Source organism: Siniperca chuatsi, linkage group LG10, assembly GCF_020085105.1.
Source record: "Siniperca chuatsi isolate FFG_IHB_CAS linkage group LG10, ASM2008510v1, whole genome shotgun sequence".
NCBI lineage: Eukaryota > Metazoa > Chordata > Actinopteri > Centrarchiformes > Sinipercidae > Siniperca > Siniperca chuatsi.
The window spans coordinates 9,212,983-9,233,651 of record NC_058051.1 but is presented as its reverse complement, the minus strand read 5'-3'; the positions used below and the strand labels follow the sequence as shown (position 1 = coordinate 9,233,651).

Here is a 20,669-nt window from a genome sequence, read left to right as displayed (position 1 = left end):
TCATGAGCTTTTTTCGAAAAGCAAGAAATGTGGTCTTTTATGAGTTGAAATAAAATAACCTGCCAAATAGTAGTAAGGTCTAGACAGCCAAGCTCTTTTTTTCCATGTTTTTTTGGACATTAGAACCTTGTGCTCAGGTAAGCCGTTTATTTGCCTCAACCAAGCTGATGGAAACGCACCCAATTTGCATTCTATTTGTTGCAACATTTCTAACATTGGCTTAAAATTTTCTTGATTGTGGAATCTAATGATTGTGCAAACTGATCGCGTTCAGCTCAAATAATTGCAATCAGGCAATCATGTAATAATTGCTATAGGCCTAGTCATAGTATGTCCTTTGCTGCTAATGTTTTTTTTTAAATTCAATGCTTGGTTTCTGGATGTTAAGTCGAGCAAAAATCAAGAAAAGGTGGCGATATGAGGCAATCTGTGAGTAATATGTAAGGCATTTGTCAAGTTAAGCACAAATTATTCAGTGCATGATGTTGTTGATTATGGATAATTTATACACTCCCAATTCCTGTTGTTGAGGGAAAACACATTTCTGAGTGTCTTTGTTTAACGTGACTCACCAGTGTGTGAGTCAGAGCAGTATGACTGCTGTGAGTCTGGATGGTGATGGTGGTGGTTATGGATATGTTCTGCTGGTCCGTTGCTATGGCAGCAGGCATCCGTCATGGAGGAAGCCGGAGGTAGTGGGGACGTGGACTCAGACTGGTAGCCCGAGGCATAGCCCCTGCTTTCAGACGGCGAGTGCTGGTAAGGCAAGCACACCTGGCGGGGCATTCGGTATCCACTGCTTCTGCTGCTGTACTTCAGGTCCAGGTGAGAATTAGCGTGGGACCTTGACGCCTCTGAATAAGCCAGGTGACCCGATGGCAAGGATTCAAATGTGAAAGCTGGAACATCGTGACCCTGTGGGCCGTAGGAGGTTACGGTGGCCCTCCCGTGCCAATATTCATCCTCTCTGTCCCTCTCCCACTGCAGCTCAGCCTCCCTGTCTCTCTCCCAGTGGAGGGACAACTCTCTGCCTCGTGTCAGCCGAGGATCCCTCTCCCAGTGGAGATCTGACCCTCTGGGTAACTCTGCCTCCCTGGCTCTCCTAAGCCCCACCTCCCTCTGCTGAAGCTCTGCCTCTCTGTCCCAGTGGAAGCTGTCACCTCGGTTCAGCCTCAAGCTGTGATAAACCGCAGAGTCTTCTCTCCTGATGCTACAGTCTCTGCAAGGGCAGCCAGGGGATGGCAGACCATCCATTAGCAGTATATCATGGTAAGTAGGGCTGGTGGAGGGTTTGGGGTGGTGTGGGTGGGGATGGTGGTGGTAGAGACTGTAGTCCTGTTCTCGACAGCAGAGGCGACCTGGGGCAGAGGGAAGGTAGTGATGTGGGTGGGTGTGAGAGTGAGGGGTAAGGTCTGGTGATGGGTATGGGCAGATATGTCGAGATGAGGGAGCCTCCGAGCAGGAGCAGTGTAGGTAGTGTGGTGGGCCACTTTGGCCGTCCCACACCAGATCTGGAGGTGGAAGGGACTGGTGGGAGTGGGGGCTGTAGTGCTGGCACAGATCCATGTGTGAAGGAGGGGCAGCTGGGTTGGGGCTGGCAGAAGGGGTCACCCTGTGGTGCCCATTGGTGCTGGGAGCCCGATCGAGGAGGAGGGTGTGGTCACATCCAGGTTCGGCACAATGCTGGGACCGATAACCACCCCGGCAGGAACAGGACCGACTGAGCCTCAGCGTCCCAGTTCTCTCAGAGGGCAAAGAATCTCCATCATCCAAGATAGCGGTCTCTCGCTCTCCATCTTGGTTACCCTCTATGCCTCCGAGAAGACGTTCAAGCTCCTCTCTCTCCTGTCTAGTTGGGGGCAGCGGGCGAATGGGCTCCTCCTGGTGGTCAGGATGGATAGATGATTGGTTCAAATGGGTGGAATTGGCTGAGAGGGCGGAGTCAGAACCTTGAGAGATGAGATGATCTGGCATATCTTCGGCATGGCCTGCTGCTGGGCTGCTGCCATTGGTGAGAGAACCAGAGCCAGGACCTCGGCGCTTCTTTATCTGAGCGTAGAGACTGCCATCTAGAGGACCTCTGGTGTGGGCAATATCTAAGAAAAAAAGACAGAGGTTAAGTTCAGCTCTCAAACTGACAGTATTCATTAACTATGCGTAGCGCCAATTATGAGCCTGTTTGAACTTTTTTCACCAACTGTTGTGTTTGGTTGTCCTTTCATTTTTACATGAAATCTAGGCTGTCTGCTTTTGGAAAAAAATGATTGGCACAGTCTAGGGTTAGGATTAGTAGAGCTGGAAGTTTAGTAAAAAAGTTCCAAATTCATGTAATTATCCCCCATTAGTAATCACCTAAAATCAAGCTGAGATGGGATATGAAGATAACAATTAATGTGTTACCTTCCAGGCTGTCCTGGTATCGCTGATTAAAGTTCTCATAGGAATCCCAGCGAACCACTGGGTCAGCAGTGTTGTAGTCGACTGCGACAGCCGGGTCGTTCTTTTGGTACCCACGGCCTGAGGAAAGACACATTTAATTTCCATTAATTTGCATTTGTTTCCTTCCTTAACCTAGAGTATTTTAGATTTTTTAACAAGCTTTATAGTCTAGTTTAGCATTTACATCAATTTGTCTTTTACCCCTTTGACAAATATGTATATGTAATATATATACGGTATAGTCCCTCATTCGTCCAGGAGTGTTCCATTGTAGAAAAGGTTTCAGTCGTAGTCATCTGGACAGTGTTTTCAAATTCAAATTTTCACAATTGAGAATGACTTCCAGATGGGAGCCGAAACGTCTTGAATTTGAAAACATTGTCCAGATGACTACGACTGAAACCTTTTCTATAATGTACTATATATACCAAACTTCCAAAGTAGAACAGATATTAAGAAGAATTAGAAGTAGTGTTAACCAACCTTTGATTTTCTCAGGTCCAGAGGAGAAGACAAATTCCACTGTGGCATCGGACGGAAAACGCTCATCTGGGGAGAAGAAGAGGAAAAATTCTCAGTAAACATATGTTGAAATTCTGAAAGATCATGGTATATAGCTCTTTTTCTAACATAAAAACATACTTATGAAAGTTTTTAATTGTCTCTCAACATCTACAAATGAAAATATGTAAATGTAATCTCCTTATGAGACCAAGATTTTTTTAAGTATATCAGTGCTTCAGTGATGTGGGGAACCCCCAGAAAGGAATCAAACACTTTCTGCTCCAATATATCAAATATACTAATACCCTCCACAGATGTGTTCTGAGTTGCATGAACCCACAAAGGTGGGTTTATGTACATTTGTAATGCTTCATTTAGTGTAATAGATTGACGACAACATACACAACCTTTCCTTTACAGACATGCTTTTCAGCTACATGTATTCTGTCATTTCAGAGAAAGTGAAACAGAGGAGGAAATTAGGTAATTAGCATATTCATTACAGACTAAAGCAATAGACCAGTGCTCACTATAGGCCTTGTTTACTCTGTCTGAGGAATAGTTAAAAAGACACTAGCTCCCTGCATACAGTACAACTCATTCTTGATATACTTGCCTCCACGGAGCTGTTTTTATGTTCAGGACGGGGATTAAGCTACTACTATTTAGGGATTTATTCAACCATAGAATTATGAGGCCATTAGCCAACCACTGTGAACACATTACCACAATGCTAATTTCCAAAGAGCTGCTTTTATGTCACTTAGTTGTATGTGGGGATTATCTTACAACAATTAACAAACTGTGCCTGAATGACATTTAATTTTCCAAGGAAGCAAAATCAGGCAAATCCACTTTGGCCTTTAGGGAGCAATATAATTTCTTCTCATACACTTAAAGTGAGACTTTGTAACTTTTGAAAGAAGAAATAACACAATCTTACTTTAACAAATCAAAAGATGAGCTTATAAGCAATAAGCTCAATTCAATACACTCAGGGGTCTTGCAGTTAAAGTCTTACAGGGTACAGACCCCCCCAACCACTCTAATGCATTTTGACAAAACTGCACTGTCATATTGTGCTGTGATTTCTAAACTTTCATCAGCTGTTTACTTCAATGCCACCTACATAAACTTACCAGTACAAACTTCGTCCAACTCCCCTTTGCCAAACCAGAGCTGGGATCCGTGGATGGTGCATGTGTGGAACTGCAACCTGAACACAGTGTCTCTGTCAGCACTCTGAGCTCGCCTGTGGTAGCATTTGACCTGTAGAGGGCATCAGAGAGGGAAGAAGAGAGACGGATCAAAATGCATAATGAGCGGTTTGAGCAGTACAATTAAGGCTTTGCGTTCCAAAATGAGTGACACCTGCAATTTTGAAATGACTGGACAAAATGGACAAATTATGATTCCTTGTTAACAAAGTGACAAAACCGTTTTTCAGACCAAAATTTATATTGCAGAGATGAGATATGGCAACTTTACCAAGGTTGTTCAGTATATGTACTATTTATTTATTTGTAAACAATTTATTCTGTTTTTTTGTCTGTTGAAGATAAAAGTCATGATTACGACCCCACAAATATCAGGGGTCCTCTGTTTGTCATTTCCTTCCCATGTGAACTCACCATGATGTCCCCCTTTAGCAGCAGTGCCGGTTCGATGGTCACACACAGCCGCCTGCCTCCAGTGCCTTGAAGGTCACTGTAGACAACACAGTGTGCACAAACAAGCCTGTTAGATAACTAAAAAAATAGAAGCAGATACAGTATGACCAAACATAGACAAACTGACAACTGACACTGTATGTTGTCACAGACTACATGATGATACAAACACCATATTGATCATGTTTTCACTTCACTGTATTGGGCTATATTCACATTTATTAACTTGGGAAGACCTTGAGGTAAACAATAAAGGTGCAAGATATGAGTTGAAAGCTGGATTGAAGAATAAAGATGCTCTTTGTGTAATTGTAATTACTCCTGTCTCTTTAATCACTCTGTGGCAATGTTGAAACCTCAGCTCATGAAAGAAAACACCCCAGAGAAAATAAATACACCCCGGCTTATCTGTGCTCTTAGTGGGCCATATGACAGCAAGAGAAACTCACTATATGCCTGAAGTGTAGACCAACTGCATGGACTGGTAGATCTTCAAGAAGGGGTAGTAACCTAGAAGGAGCAGAGAGAAATTTAGATATAGCAAGCATCATCACAATGAAGAAAGAGGAATGTGCTGACTGCCACTCCTTCCTTCTGGACCTGATCATCATATTAAAGATAAACAGACTAGGAAGTATGGGTGGAGGGTGAATGAGACCATCTATGAGAGCTGCAGTCAGTAACATTGCTGTGATTCAGGAGGGAAAGCCTGTCAGAGCACCACGCCAAGACAAACATCATATATACATTTTATCTGCATACAGGAGCATAGTATGATCAGACAGGAGAGCAGAGACAGAGGGTACATCTCAAATCACTTAATTGTGTTCATGTTTCCCTCCATCATGTCTTAGTTCCTTCAACTGAAGACGTGAGAGAGAGATGTAGGAAAAGATACAAGGAATGGAGGAAACACGTTTTTAGTGAAAATTAGACATCCTTTCCTATTAGGCGTCATTTTCTGATGAGACACGGCTGAAGAAGCTGTCATTCAGCTTCAATAGCTCCGTAGCAACGTTTGATGCCTTGGAGATTGTATTTTTATTTACATCTGTGATGTAATGTCCAAATAACCCTAACCCTACAGTTATTACTACTACCAGTTACTACTACCACATGACAGAACACAATGTGAAATATTAATCTCTGCTTGCCCTTAAAATCCATCCACACATGCATTAATTATTCAAATTATTCAGAATTATATTAATGTATTGCTATTCTGTATGTAGAATTATTACTTAATAATGCAGTTTATGATGAAAACATCTCATAATTTGTATAAATAATATAGTAGGCTAAATGTTTTAGGTAATGTGGGAATTATGTAACTATATCTAACATAAAAATACAGGAGTAAGGAATGATCAAATAAGGCTGTGACATCCTACATCAGCTTCTGTGGGGTCTGCTGTGTACCATTACGCACCAGGGTGAGTTATAACAATGACAAACCCTGGTTCACAGCCAAACACAGACAGCTAAGGTTGGAAAAGGAAGAGGCGTTCAGGAATCTAAGGGACAGTTTTAGGGAACCAAAGTACAGGTTTAGCAAGGCAGTGAGAGAAGCTAAACGACTGTGAGAAACTCCAACACCAGTTTTTAGCCATAGAACATGGACGTAGTGTCTGTGACGTCACCCATATGTTTCTGAAGAGCTGTTTTGAAGCTCAAAGTGCCATCACCATCTTGGCAGTTCACCCAACTCCCGGATAACCAAAAATGGGCAAAGAGGTGGAGTGTGGGTGGAGCTGAGGTCCCTGGTTGCTGAAACACACCCACCTAGCTTAAAGTTACCAAGCTAGATAAGGCTAAGAAGCTAGGCTATATGCTACTCTGTGTTGCTAGCCGGCTAACCCTGTGGTATGCCGTTAGCGGTCTATGGATAGTACCTAGTCATCATCTCAGTTTACTCAGTTTTTAATTTTTTATCTGTTATTGAGATTATACTAAACAATATTTAAAATGCCTCAACATTTTTTAAATATATAATTATGTTAATTTGCAATTTGGCCAGTGTTACTGTGAATTAGCATGTTTACGTAATACATGTCTAATGAACCATTTTAAGCCAATCAATTAACCTGAATTTAGATTTTCACATAACTTGGATGTCACTTTAATATAACGTTACTTTTAACAAGTTAATGTTAATAAGTTAACATTTTATATAACAAAAATTTACCACTTCACAAGTAACAGTTTAACAAATTAAAATTATAGCTTGCATTCATGAAATCATCAGTATTAAAGGTTGCAAATTTACAAGTTGTTTTGTATGACTTAAGTACACTTGAAATAAATGAAAGGATGTGTAACAGTAATTACAATGATAGAACCTAGAGATAATAACCCAGTGCAAAATCTTAATGTGAAACAAGTGATGCCTTCAACCTCTTTACTGTGAAGTACACATCACATTGGCCTACGCGTTGTAACTTTCCTCAAGCTTCTGTCATAACCCAGCCCATAGACCGTGACAAAAACGGGAAAAGACACAAAATGCCAATAATTACAAGTTATTTATTGTAATAAACAAAATAAACTGAACTGTAACTTTGGATATTAGATGTATAGTCAGTGAAATCAGTAGTGTTCATGTAGATGTGTGTGGATAGTGTCGGATAAGGTGTGGAGTAAAAGTAAAACAAAATGTTAAGCAAAGCAATAGGGTGGCGCTGACAGGGAAGAGAACGAGCCACACTGGGCGGTGGGACTTTTATAACCTGTAGAGCACTGCGTCGGGTACTCCAGATCTGGTTGGATACTGCAATCAACTCTCTGGCATCTCAGAAGACAACATGGGTAGACACAGTTACTGACAAAGCACACACACAAGTAGACTAAGCAGGGGGCCCTTACATGCCCTAATACAACTCATTTAACCTTACCTAACTCAGGAACCTTGCCCTACAGCCCAGCTCAACACTTCGAAGTCCATCCCTCCAGTCCTCATTAGGCACAGGCACATATGATTTAAATGGGTGAGTTATGAAAAAATTCAAAACTGTTTTTTTGTACCAGGCTGTAAACATGTTTGCTGTAAAGTTGGGAATTTTAACATGGGGGTCTATGGGGATTGACTCCATTTTGGAGCCAGCCTCAAGTGGCTATTCGATGAACTGCAGTTTTTGGCCCTTCTGGGATGGCTTCATTTTTCAGCCCCAGAGGAAGCCACTTGTTCTCTGCCAACAACTCTGCTTCTGTCTGGAGGGGGATCAGACAGATCACCGACTATAAACCTAAAGCCCCCCACTCCAATAACGACTTGCAGCTGGCCAACAAACTGAATGACTTCTACTGTTGCTTTGAAAGACAATGGGACAGTTCTGACACCATCCTTCGTGACTCCATCCACCAGCTCCAGCCCACCACCTCCACCTCCCCCACCTCAGCAGGGGCCTGGGCTTCTCCACAACTGCTGGGCCAGACTCTGTCTCTCCATCCACCCTGAAGCAATGTGTTGATCAGCTGTCTCCAGTGTTCATGGACATCTTTAACACCTCACTGGAGACATGCCATATGCCAGCCTGCTTCAAAACCTCCACCATCATCCCCATCCCCAAAAACGACTACAGACCCGTCACCCTGATCTCTGTGGTAATGAAGTATTTTGAGTGCCTTGTGTTGTCCCACCTCAAATCCATCACAGACCCACTCCTGGACCTCCTGCAATTCACCTACAGAGCCAATAGGTCAGTAGACGGTGCAGTAAACATGGCCATCCAATTCATCCTTCAGCACCTGGACTCCTCAGGAACCTATGCCAGGATCCTGTTTGTGGATTTCAGCTCCAGCTCTCCCAGCTGAGCATGCCTAACTCCACCTGCAGGTGGATCACAGACTTTCTGTCTCTCACTCCCGGACCATCAGCACCGGTTCCCCCCAATGCTCCTGAAGTTTGCGGATGACACCACCCTGATTGGGCTCATCTCTGATGGGGATGAGTCTGCCTACAGGTGGGAGACTGACCACCTGGTGACCTGGTGCAGTCAGAACAACCTGGAGCTCAACGCTCTTAAGACAATGGAGATGATTGTGGATTACAGGAAGAACCCAGCCCCACCCGCCCCCATCACCCTTTGTGACTCCCCAGTTGACACTGGGAAGTCTTTTCACTTCCTGGGTACCATCATCACCCAGGACCTCAAGTGGGAGCTGAACATCCTGAAGATTGTGGCTGACCCCTCCCACCATGGACATAAACTGTTTCAGACACTCCTCTCCGGCAGGAGGCTGCAGTCCATCAGGACCAAAACCTCACGCCACAAAAACAGTTTCTTTCCAACTGCAGCTGGCCTCATAAGCAAGGCCTGGGACCCCCACTGACACTGACTCCCATACCCACCCAAGCCCCCCTTATAGTACAGTATACTTATACTGTAAACTTTTGCCCATTGCACAAACTGTCATATAAATAATAGTCATTTTGTACATATTCTTTATTATTTTCTTACCACATTTTTTTATATTCTTTAATATCTTATTGTCTCTTTTATATTTTATATTTATGATTCTTGACCTGCAGTACTTGCTTTATCTTTCTTTATTTTTCTATGTTTATTGTTTTGCACCAAAATTGTCAGTGTAAACCTACTTGGCAATAAAGCAGATTCTGATTCTAATTCTTCTGATTTTGATACGGCAACAGAGATGTACCCATAACGACACATACATTAGGAAAAGGCAGATATATGTTTTGTGCTTTGATGATTTGGTTAAAAAGAATTAACACACCTCCTCCACCCTGGAAGTTGGGGAGTGATGGGATGAGAACTTGATGGAGGAAGAGAGGGCTGCTGTTCATCTTGATTGCTCCAGACAGAAGGCCCCCAAAGTAATAGATATACCTGAAAGAGAGAGAGGGAGTGTGAGAGATCATCATGATATAAAATAAGTTAGATAAAAATGGGTAACTAGAACTACAAGCAGTTATAATTGGGGTCCAAGCCACCCAAGCGATTCGTGACTGTGGAAGTCGGAGACCCAATGTAATTCACTATCTTGGTCCACCAGCCACCCAGCATCTTACAGTATGACGAGTATCCTCTGAATTAGTTATTTTAAAGTAATGACTGTCAACTGAGTGTTTTTGGATGTATTAGTAAAATACTTGTTTTTCACTTATTTTATTTTTCACTTACTTTATTTTCATATGTTGTGTACTCAATATAAGTACAACCTCAGCATTCCACATTCTATACTTAGTTAATATTACTTTCTGTTGTGGTTTTGGGGTTTAGTTGTGTTATTTCCTGTTTTATTTTGTAAGTGTTCTGCCTCATGTGTCTTGTGTAGTTTTATTTCCTGTCTTTGTTTGCTTTTCCCACCAGTTTTTATTGTTTGCCCTGCCCTGATTAGTTTCACCTGTGTCTCGTTTTCTCCCTTCACCTGAGTGTATTTATTTTTTGCCAGTGCGTCTTCGTCTTTTGTGTCAAGCGCTTTCCCCAGTGTTCCTAGTGTTTTAGGACTTTCTACTTGATTCATTGGACTTTAGATTTTCTGTCTACCCCTTGGATTTGTTTGCCTGCATTGGACTGCTTTTTTGTTTTCGACACTCAGCTGCCTGACTACTCTGTAAGTCTACTGTTTGTTCCAATAAATCATTGAACTTTACCAGCTCTGTCTCTGTGCCTGTGTGTGTGTAAGTCCAAACCCTTGTATTCTTCGTGGAATGGCTACCCCGCTTGACATCACACGACAACTTTCTAGAATGTGGGACAACAAACATGTACTGAAATCATTTTAAACATGTATGGATAAATGTAACTAAAATTTATTTTGTGAACCAGCACTACAGTTTATGAGTTATAAGCCTAAACACCTTTGCTTCAATTATAACGTCACCTATTGCCAGAGGTGGGGCATATTTTTGAAGCGATCTTGCCCATTTAGTGTGTTAGTGTATCTCTGTCACTGCAACACTGTATACCAAATTTGGTGTTGATACAGTCAATCCAAAAAATAGATGTCACATTACTGTTTTTTCAGATCCATGCAAATTAGCAAAAAAACCATCATGGCATACTTAGTGGTCCAGAGGCTTTTCCGTAGGGAAAGGTGAGTTGGATATGTGGCTCATATTTCATAAGTCAATCGGACTCATGGTTTTCATTTTAGCCGTTAATTATAGCTCCACCATGAGGCCTCTTCCTCTCCGTCAACTAATCTAATGGTATGGGCCTTTGGAGTCCGTCTGGCAATAGGTTCTATACTGCCCATTTAATAGCAAGGGGACAGTATCTAGAGGTTATTTTATTTTTTTTAAATCAGTATAGCACTAAATCTAGCCACGTGTAAATAAATCATGCAAAAAAACAAAAGTTATTGAATTGTCACTGGGCACTACGGTTTGAGTTAGCAGCCGAAATGTGTTGGCTTAAATTATAGTGCCCCCTATTTCCAAACATAAGCCAATTGTGTTTGAAGTATATTTTTGTTAGAGCTTTCAAAGGAATAGTTCAATATTATCGGATATAAGCTAACTTGCTTTCTTGCTGAGTCAGATGACGTAAGACTGATAATACATACTGAGCAGTTGAGACAAAAAATTTGCTTTGGCTTTCAACCCTCTTAAAGTAATAGTTTTGACATTTTGGGAAATTATTATTGGGAACTTATTTGCTTCCTTGCTAAGAGTTAGCTGAGAAGATTGATACCACTCAGACGTCTGTATGCTAAACATGAAGCTAGAGCCAGCAGACAATTAGCTTAACTTGTGCTAAGAATAACAGCATAGGGAAACAGATTGCTTGGTTTTGTCCAGTTTAAAAGAAATTGCCTACCAGCATCTCAAAAAATCTCAAAAAAAGGCCCAAAAAAGCCAGTGACTTCTTGGAATTTTGTCATCACCAAGGTTTTCTGACAATGAAAATTTTCTGGTGAAAAATCTGTTTGTGTACTGACTAAACAAACGAGATATAAGTGTGAAATTTAGAGGTGCTGGTAGGCACACTTTTTTTTTTTTAAAGAAAAAAAACAACTCTGGATAGAGCCAGGCTAGCTGTTTCCCATTGCCTACTGCTTCCTGTCTTTATGCTAGACTAAGCTAACCATCTAGCTTCATATTCAGTGTACATGAGTGGTAAAGTCAATGTTAAACTATTCCCTTAACTATATCTTTGAGAATGTAAATGTATTGTTGCATAACAGTCTCTCTAGTCTACGTCAACTGGACGTTTTTTGCAGTGAATGAAAAGATGATGGGAAAGCATACTAGCCGACTTTCAACTTTGTTTCATTTAATCATTAATTTTCTTTACACTCAAGGACATAACTTCTTTACATTTATTTTGACTGTCTTTTATGCATTTTTCGCGGCAGACATTTTGACCTTGACATTTGACATTGAGTATATAACAGTTGTTATATGCTATATAACATTAATGATGATTCTGTTCTATTCAAGTTTCCCAGGAAGCCGTGACAGTTAGCCAGATTCAATACCAGGACACTGAAACAGCTAAATGGAATTCAGCCATTGTTAATTTTATTTACTCTTGAGCTTTTCCTACTGTGCCCCGTCAAAATGTCTTTTGTGAAAAAGGCCTAAACCTGACGTTAAAGAAATCAAATCCAGCAGCTGTGTGTATTAAGAGCTTGAAGCTAAAAACCGTTTTCTTTCTCTTCCCTTTTTAAATAAGATCATAACAGGGGATGCATTTAATAACCTCTGATGTGATGTGGAATACCCTCAACCACTGCTCCCACCCTTCACCCCCTCCCAATTTCCTCTAATTTCATAATTTCCGTGGCATCTACCTGTTTTGGGATGGTTGGAGGGAAGAGGACACTTTATCTTCACAGAACTTCCTCATGGCGAGAGTACTGAGAGCTTGGTCCGCCCTGCACATAAATGCATGCAAACACACACATGCCAACAATTTCCATCATGGGACGTATCAGACTCTCTAGACACCAGAAAGTACATGAAGAGGATACAGCTGGCATTGGCCACAGGATAAACAGTTTCCACTTCCATGTGCAAAATCCACTGGGCTTAATTTAGCAAACAATTTATTAACAAAGTCTGAATAAAAATCATTGTGCTGCATATACTTGAACTAGAAAGCATCAACCACTGGATATACTATTGTAATAAGCTTTTAAACATACTTGGCATGCACGTTTTGAATAGTTGAATTTAAGTCCATCTCAGTTCAATAATCTTTAATGTGTTCCATGTGTGGATATTCTGATGAACAAGAAAATGTCAAATTGTGGCTTTGGATGTCTTCAACACACACACTCACCCTGCAGAGATCTTGCTGTAGTGCATGTAGGCTGCAATAATCACACCTGTTTTACCTTTGTTGCCCTGCAGGAGGGAGAGGGAACAACATGGGCTGTGAAAATCATGATGTGCTGATCTCAACCTCAGGCACTGTGGTTTGCACTAAGAGAGCTGATTGTCACAGCTTGTAAAACTGACTTTTTCATAGACAGACAGACCAAGAGAAGGCAAAATAGAGACAGAGACAAGGCAGGGACATAGAAAGATGTCGACAAGCAGTTTGATTTCAAACTAAAAAGCGCCCTGTGTTTTTTTTTTTTTTTGAGCACACTGTACTTCCTGATGCATTCCAAAGACCTTGCAGCCTCAAATTCCTGATGTGACCCCTCCAGATGCCAGTTAGAAGGCTGCACCTCCACATTGAGCTTGTTTTGCTTAATGTGTCTCTCAATGGAAGATTCTTTATTGACATGTTTCTACCGACCAAAACCAATAAATTAACATCCAGACAAGCCGTGGGAGCTCTGTCGCCCTCAGTGTTAGCTGGTCACTGTTTGGTAGTGGTGGAAAGGTTTAAACTGCCACAACTTTCCTGAAAGGATGACCTGAATTAATCATTAAATATGGAAGTTAAACATTGAGTTGACAGTTTGATATATATTGTATGGTTCATTTTCTGGCAATGATGGAATTTTGATTTTAGTCAAGTTATGTTTTAACTGCAATATCTAACTTAACAAACATGTCCGTGCGGGCCCACTGTGGGTAGGTGTGGGGCAGTGTGGGCAGGGGCAAACCCACATTAATGCCACGTGACATCGCAGGACTGGAGGCTGCCCAGCCAACACCAGCACCGCGGAGAAGGGGCATTGGGCCGCCGCAAGTGACACCTGCACGTCCCAGCCCCTTACCACGCTCTAACCCTCTCTCTTCTCTCTCTCCCTCCCAGGGTCCAGCTGCTACAGGCACTGCTCACGCCCGGCAGGGGGCTACTTGAACGCTGGGGAAGGAGTGCTGGAGGTGTGGGGAAGTTGGACACTGCCGACGTGACTGCCTACTCGTGGAGGCTGGACAAGTGATTCGGGTTGCCGGCTCTCCGACACCCTCCCCCAGCCCATTGGCGACATACCGTGTTCCGGTAAGAATCCAAGGGGGTATACACCGGGCAATGGTGGATTCGGGCTGTACGCAGTCCATTATTCACCAGAACCTGGTTGGACCCAGGGCTTTGGTGGAGGCTTGCTGGGTGGATGTTATGTGTGTACATGGAGATGTTCACAGATACCCTGTAGTGCCGGTGGAAATTAGACATCAAGGGAAAAAATTTTGTGTTAAGGTAGCGGTTAGTTCCCGCCTGACGCACCCCCTGATTTTGGGTACAGATTGGCTTGGGTTTAATAGGTTAGTGAGGTACTGTTTGGGGGTGCGTGGACAACTGTCAGGGACATGGGATGTGTGTTCTGTGCTCAGTGCCGACGCAAGGTTGTCCGATTCTGCAGATTGGGAGGGGGAACCGGCTCCCATTACCATTGATGGTATGGACCTCATCGGGCCATTTTACCGGAGTGCACGTGGATATCACTTTGTGCTAGTTTTAATGGAATATGCAACCCGATATCCCGAAGCAGTGCCATTGCGCACCATCTCTGCAAAGAGTGTGGCATAGGCACAGTTTCAGGTCATCTCCCGAGTCGGGATCCCGAAAGAGATCCTGACTGACCAAGGCACCTCATGTCACGCACACTGAGAGAACTTTACAGATTATTGGGCATTAAGTCAGTTCGAACCAGCATATACCACCCTCAGACCGACTGGCTCATCGAGCATCTGAACAAAACTTTGAAGTCTGTGATCCGTAAATTTGTGCACGAGGATGAGCGCAATTGGGATAGGTGGCTAAATCCTCTGTTGTTTGCAGTGCGGGAGGTACCCCAGGCCTCCACAGGATTTTCTCCCTTTGAGCTGCTGTTTGGCAGAAACCCACGGGGGGTCCTGGACCTAGTTAGAGAAAACTGGGAGGAGGGTCCAAGCCGAAGTTCAGCACGTCCTGGACCTGAGAGCAAAACTCCACACGTTAGGGCAGTTATCACGGGAGAATTTGCTCCAGGCTCAGGAGCGTCAACAACGCTTGTACAACAGAGGGGCTAGATTAAGACAATTCACGCCGGGAGATAAAGTGCTTGTATTACTCCCTTCGTCCAGCTCCAAATTACTCACCAGGTCGCAGTGGTCACATGGCGTGTGGGCGACGTGGACTATGAGGTTGTGCGGTCTGATAGGGGAGGGGCAACGCAGATCTACCACCTCAACCTCCTAAAAGCATGGAGAGAGGTGGAGCCTGTTGCTCTGGTAAAACGGTGTTCTTAAGACATGATTGAAGTTTAGCTAACTGATTAGTTTCATCTGGCTTGATCGATAGATATAATTGGGTATCATCCGCATAACAATGAAAGTTTATGGAGTGTTTCCTAATAATATTGCCTAAAGGAAGCATATATAAGGTTAATAGAATCGGTCCAAGCACAGAATCTTATTTATTATTAACATGTACAAACTGAGATCAATCTGATAGAATTTAAACCAGCTTAGTGTGGTTCCTTTAATGCCAATTCAATGTTCCAGTCTCTGTAATAGGATGTGATGGTGTTGAATGCAGCACTATGATCTAACAAGACAAGTACACAGACAAGTCCAATGTCTGATGAAATTAAAAGTCATTTGTAATTTTCACCACTGCTGCCTCTGTGCTACGATGCACTCTAAACCCTGACTGAAAATCCTCAAATAAACTATTGTTATTTAGAAAGTCACACAACTGATTGGCGACTGCTTTCTCAAGGATCTTAGAGAGAAAGGGAAGGTTAGATATAGGTCTATAGTTGGCTAAAACCCCAGGATCAAGAGTGGGCTTTTTAAGAAGAGGTTTAATTACAGCTACTTTAAAGGACTGTGGTACATAGCTTGTTAAAAAAGACAGATTGATCATATCCAGTAAAGAAGTACTACCTAAGGGTAAAATGTCTTTAAGCAGCCTAGTTGGGAGACAGGTTAATGGCTTAGATTAAGAAAGCGTTGAAGTTAGTTGAAGAAGGTTGATGGGAGAAAAGCAGTCTAAATATAGATTAGGTTTTTCACAAAAGTTACTTTATCTGTTTTAAGGAATAAACTTGATAAAACTCTGAGAATTCAGATAAAAATTCAGAATAAGGACCAGGAGCCTGGAGCACTAAAACAAATAGAACTGGCTGTCATGTTTTCCAAGTAGGGTGTGAACGACTATGAGCAATGCTTTTGAATTAATTATAATTTAGTTTAGGTTTAGAGTTGATTAATAGGCTTGAGTCGCAGATGGCTGCAACTCCACCTCCTTGGCCGGTGCCTCGAGGAATGTGAGTATTAATATAATTGGGCGGAGCGGATTCATTTAAGCTAACATATTCTTCATGACCCAGCCAGGTTTCAGTAAGATTAAATAAGTCAATATGATACCCTGATATTTAATCGTTCAGAGATGTGATGTTTAGAGTCCACATTTAATTCTGCTATTTTGTTGTGCTATTTCAGCGGTTGTACTTTTGTTTAGGTTTTTATGTGTAACTCCTCTTCTGTTAACTTTTGATTTCATTAATTTAAGTGGTCGGGAGTCACTAAGGAGTTTTGGGCGGGTAACCTGGAAGCGCAGAGAAGCGTGTAGGACTGCAACTCTACCCCCTGATCTCAACTCTAGGTTGTCATAGTTTTGGTCCACTAATAAACTCAGCCAGATTTCTAGATGTGAGAGCTGCTCCATCCAAAGTGGGATGAATGCCGTCTCTCCTAATCAGACCAGGTCTTTCCCAGAAAGTCTGCCATTTATCTACAAAGCCCACATTGTTTGCTGGACAACACCTTGACAGCTAGCAGCGGAATGAAGACATGCGGCTAAACATGTCATCACTGGTCAGGTTTGGCAGGGGTCCAGAGAAAACTACAGAGTCTGACATTGTCTTTGCATATGTACACACCGACTCAACATTAACTTTAGTGACCTCCGATTGGCGTAATCGGGAGTCGTTACCGCTGATGTGAATAACAATCTTACTGTATTTACATTTATCCTTAGCCAGCAGTTTTAAATAGGATTCATCGTTGCCTGCTCTGGCGCCAGGAATACATTTGACTATGGTCGTTGGTGTCAATAACTTCATGTTTCTTAAAATTAAGCTGCCAATAATCAGAGTTGGTTTCTTAGCGGGTGTGTCGCTGAGTGAGAAGAACTTGTTGGAAACGTGAACAGATTGGTGGTGAACCATGGGCTTCCTCCATGCTTCCTTCAGACAGTCACCCAGCCTCCCTGGTTTCGGGGATGGGTAAGAGGAGCTACCTCTAGTCGTTCTGGCAACGGCTACTAGGTTCTAGCTAACTACAGCAGCCAACGATTGAGTTCCCATGGTGCGGAACCACGTTTCCAATTCACTAAACCTCTCCTCCAACACTACAAATAAACTACATTTAATACATGCACCATTATCACTAAAGGAGGCAGAGGAATAGCTAAACATTTGACACACCGAGCAGGAGAAAGCAGGAGAGGGAGAGAGAGAAGCCATAGCTAGCTGCTAAGCTAAAGAACAATAGCTAGCAAAACTGAATAGCGTGTAAACTGTGGGCAAGAAAGTCATTAAAAGAACGAGAGAGCTATGAGTGCTTGAGCAGAACTAGTGTACGTTTAAACGTATAGCAGATAGTCACTATAATGAAGAATAGAACAAAATGAACTGTGATGAGCTAGAGCAGCAAAAATATGCTACTTATAACACACAAACACCAGCCCAAACAAACCGTACCAACCGGGCAACCTAATCAGGGTTCGAACCAAACAGTTTAGGTATGAAAGCACCCTTAGAACCAAAAAAGATGTAAAAATAGGGCCCAGGTTTAAAAATACCGGAATTACCCTTTAACTCATTACTACATTTCGATACATCTGCCTGTTTTATGGCTAGGATAACAGTGGGACAACTGTCTGAAAAACCCTGAACTCTGACCTTGCAGTGCAGGACCACCACTTGCTGGGGGTCAGAGGTCAGCCACGTCTCCATGGCCTTACATATGGCACAGATCTTATCCAGTGGTGGGGCGTGGAGGTCGGGCCAGCCAAAGTCATGAACCTGGTGGTTGAGATGGAGAGAAAGATCATGTAGTTTAAGGAGATTTAACTAAAGACTGTGATCTGAATTCTCAACACCAAGTTACAAGAATTACAAGAAGAAAAATTCTACCTTTGGATTTAGTCGGGTGATATCATGGCGCCTCTCGGACAGGTTCAGGAGCTGAAGCAGAAAAGATGTTTATCACTGTAGCTAGTTATGGTTACAATTAGTTCAGTGTGACAGAAAAAAACAAATACACTAATTTGTGGATTGCTATGTGTATTTTGCAGATTCCTGTGGCCATATTGTTGTTTATTGTGCAACAAACATCTTCAGCTCAATTAAACTGAATACTCCAAAGAGGGAATTAAAATCACTGCTGTAACAAATACCACTGACTAACTACTGTATGTGACACCTTGTAAAAGATACTGTAATTACTGTCTGTCTCAGCTGAGTGTGCTGCATTTCTGTTCCCTCACCAGAAATTTGTCCTGGTGTTTGGATTTGAGCATGGTAGCCACCTCCTTCAGGTTGAGACGGTATCTCTGCTCCTCCAGTTTTGTGGGGAAGAAAACGGAGATGATCCTCTCTGTGATGTAGGTCAGGTCGAAGTCGTAGTTGCGCTCCATCACTCTCTCCATCACACGGTCCACACTGAAGCTCCTGGAGAAACAGAGAAGGAAAAAATGGAGGGGAAAGGGGAAGACGAGAAGAGAGAGCAGGGTCAGATGGACAAGTGTGAGTGTTACTACAGGTTGTTTGTGGCAGCCCAACATGAATGTGCTCCTTCACACACTGATGAAACTCTTGGTTGGATGGATAGACAGAATGAGAAAATAGAGGACAAATGGAAAAGAGAGAAACTGGATACTGTGTGTGACATATAGGTCAGATCAAAAGCCAACTTGCTTTCTCATGATTGACACTAAACCTTCCGGAAAGAATGAGGGAGAGGTGGCCATAGTCTGAAGAACAAGTGAAAGAGGGCAGAAACAAAGAGGACACTGATTAGAGGAACGTGTGGAGCAGTGCAGATGTGGAAACTATTTTCATTTAATTACTTCTGTAGAAAATTCCTCTTTGGAACAGAGTGACAGGCACTTCAATAACATTATTATAAGAAACTAGAAAAATTGCATTTCCTGCAGAAAATGCACGTGAATGGTGACAGCTGAAATAAATCGCAAAGCATTGCTGAAAATGCAGAAATCTGAAATCAATTTGCCTGAAAAACCTGGAAGCTTTGAAAGTTTGAAAAGCTGAATAGAAACATAAATGTCCTTCAAGAGCATAACATTTTTACATGTGAATTGTTTCTGTAGCTGAAAGTATGCAGAAGTGTTAGCAAACCGAAAAACATACAGAAGAAGAATAAATTGCTAAGCATTGTTGAAAATACAGAAATGTGAAATAAATTGCCAGAATTGGAAGATAAACTGCATTTCCTAAAGAAGCTATGAGCTGAAATACATTGCTAGAAAAGCTGGAAGCTAAACTGTAATATTGTCAATGGTTTTCACTTCTATAAATTGTTGAAAAAAAGCACAATATTTTAAAAAGCATAAATAGTAGAAAAACATTGAATAGAAGCATAAGTGTCCTTAAAGAGCAAGTTTTAACATTTGAATGGTTTCTGTAGCTTAAAATATGCAGAAGTAGTAATTGACCGAAAAACACACAGAAGAAGAATGCATTACCTAAATATGATAAGAGTTGAAATACATTGCCAAACAAGCTGTAAGTTACTGTAATATTGTGATATTGTCACTCCTTTGTAATGAATTTTTGATAAAAACAGTGCAAATCCCCACAAAAGTCCCCACAAAGATAGTAATCAATCAGTCATTGTGTGTGTGTCTGTGTGTAAAAATCCCCATAAAGATAGAAAAAACAGTTTACATGTAGTTTATTTTGTGTCTGTATGTATCAGTATTTGTGTTTCTATGTGTGTGAGAATTGAATTGAGGTAGAAGTGAATTGTAAATTGAGGATTAGGATTTGAAGATTTCTTCCATTGTGAAAATGTTTTTGAAAAAGCTTAATATTTTAAAAAGTCAAACCTGAAACAGCTCAAAGTCTAAATGTATTAACAGTTAAAAAGGACAGAGGTCTGAACTGCTAAAAATAGCTCAACAACAGTCCACCAATGAGATCAAAGGAACAAACTGCTTTGATGTTTAACAAGCTAATCAACAACAACTGTGTTGTTGGGTAAAGTGGACAAAAAAGCTTAAACTGTTGGTCGAATCAATGAAATGACCTCACTGTCAGCACCGAAAGGCATTTCAGAACATGTAGATGTGTAATTTGTGTGGATAAGTTAAAAATTGCTGAGAAACCACAGTTTTAAAAGTTGGCACATTTGTCTTTTTACTCTGGAGTGTCAGAACCAAATTATTATTACAGTCAATGTGACAGTTGAAGCGTTCTCTTAGTGCTTTAAGGCAGACAATTCAAAAACTGTATGTCCTATGGTTTAAATCGTTCCATGATCTGAACCAGGACAACTTTGTCTACTAATTGATGTATAAATTATGTATGAAGATTGAAAATACACAATTTTGTTGAGGGGCTGACGAGCTGACGTGCTGCAGTAAGAGTATTGTCTCTTTTCCAGTGACCGGTGTTTGTGTGTAACTAGTAGGGTATCTTTGTTGCTCTAGCTCATCACGGTTAATTTTGTTTGAT

General features: G+C 41.8%; 1 protein-coding gene across 8 annotated transcripts in view; it reads right to left on the bottom strand.

Annotated features, from left to right (window-relative positions):
• tns2a (tensin 2a) overlaps positions 1 to 20,669 on the bottom strand; it is a 98,576-nt gene that overhangs the window by 11,180 nt on the left and 66,727 nt on the right. For 7 of the 8 annotated variants that reach the window (XR_006379431.1, XM_044210315.1, XM_044210317.1 and 4 more), the window contains 12 exons: positions 18,461 to 18,644; positions 18,108 to 18,158; positions 17,874 to 17,996; positions 12,866 to 12,930; positions 12,375 to 12,458; positions 9,351 to 9,463; positions 5,063 to 5,123; positions 4,575 to 4,650; positions 4,083 to 4,212; positions 2,923 to 2,988; positions 2,401 to 2,517; positions 573 to 2,096 (listed from right to left, as the gene is read on the bottom strand). Coding sequence is in view for 7 of the 8 variants with exons in the window: in XM_044210315.1 (XP_044066250.1) it covers positions 573 to 2,096; positions 2,401 to 2,517; positions 2,923 to 2,988; positions 4,083 to 4,212; positions 4,575 to 4,650; positions 5,063 to 5,123; positions 9,351 to 9,463; positions 12,375 to 12,458; positions 12,866 to 12,930; positions 17,874 to 17,996; positions 18,108 to 18,158; positions 18,461 to 18,644 (2,594 nt within the window). In the remaining variant the exon portion in view is untranslated. Of the gene's footprint in view, positions 1 to 572; positions 2,097 to 2,400; positions 2,518 to 2,922; positions 2,989 to 4,082; positions 4,213 to 4,574; positions 4,651 to 5,062; positions 5,124 to 9,350; positions 9,464 to 12,374; positions 12,459 to 12,865; positions 12,931 to 17,873; positions 17,997 to 18,107; positions 18,159 to 18,460; positions 18,645 to 20,669 lie in introns of those variants that run through there. The other variant, XM_044210322.1, reaches the window with a different exon arrangement.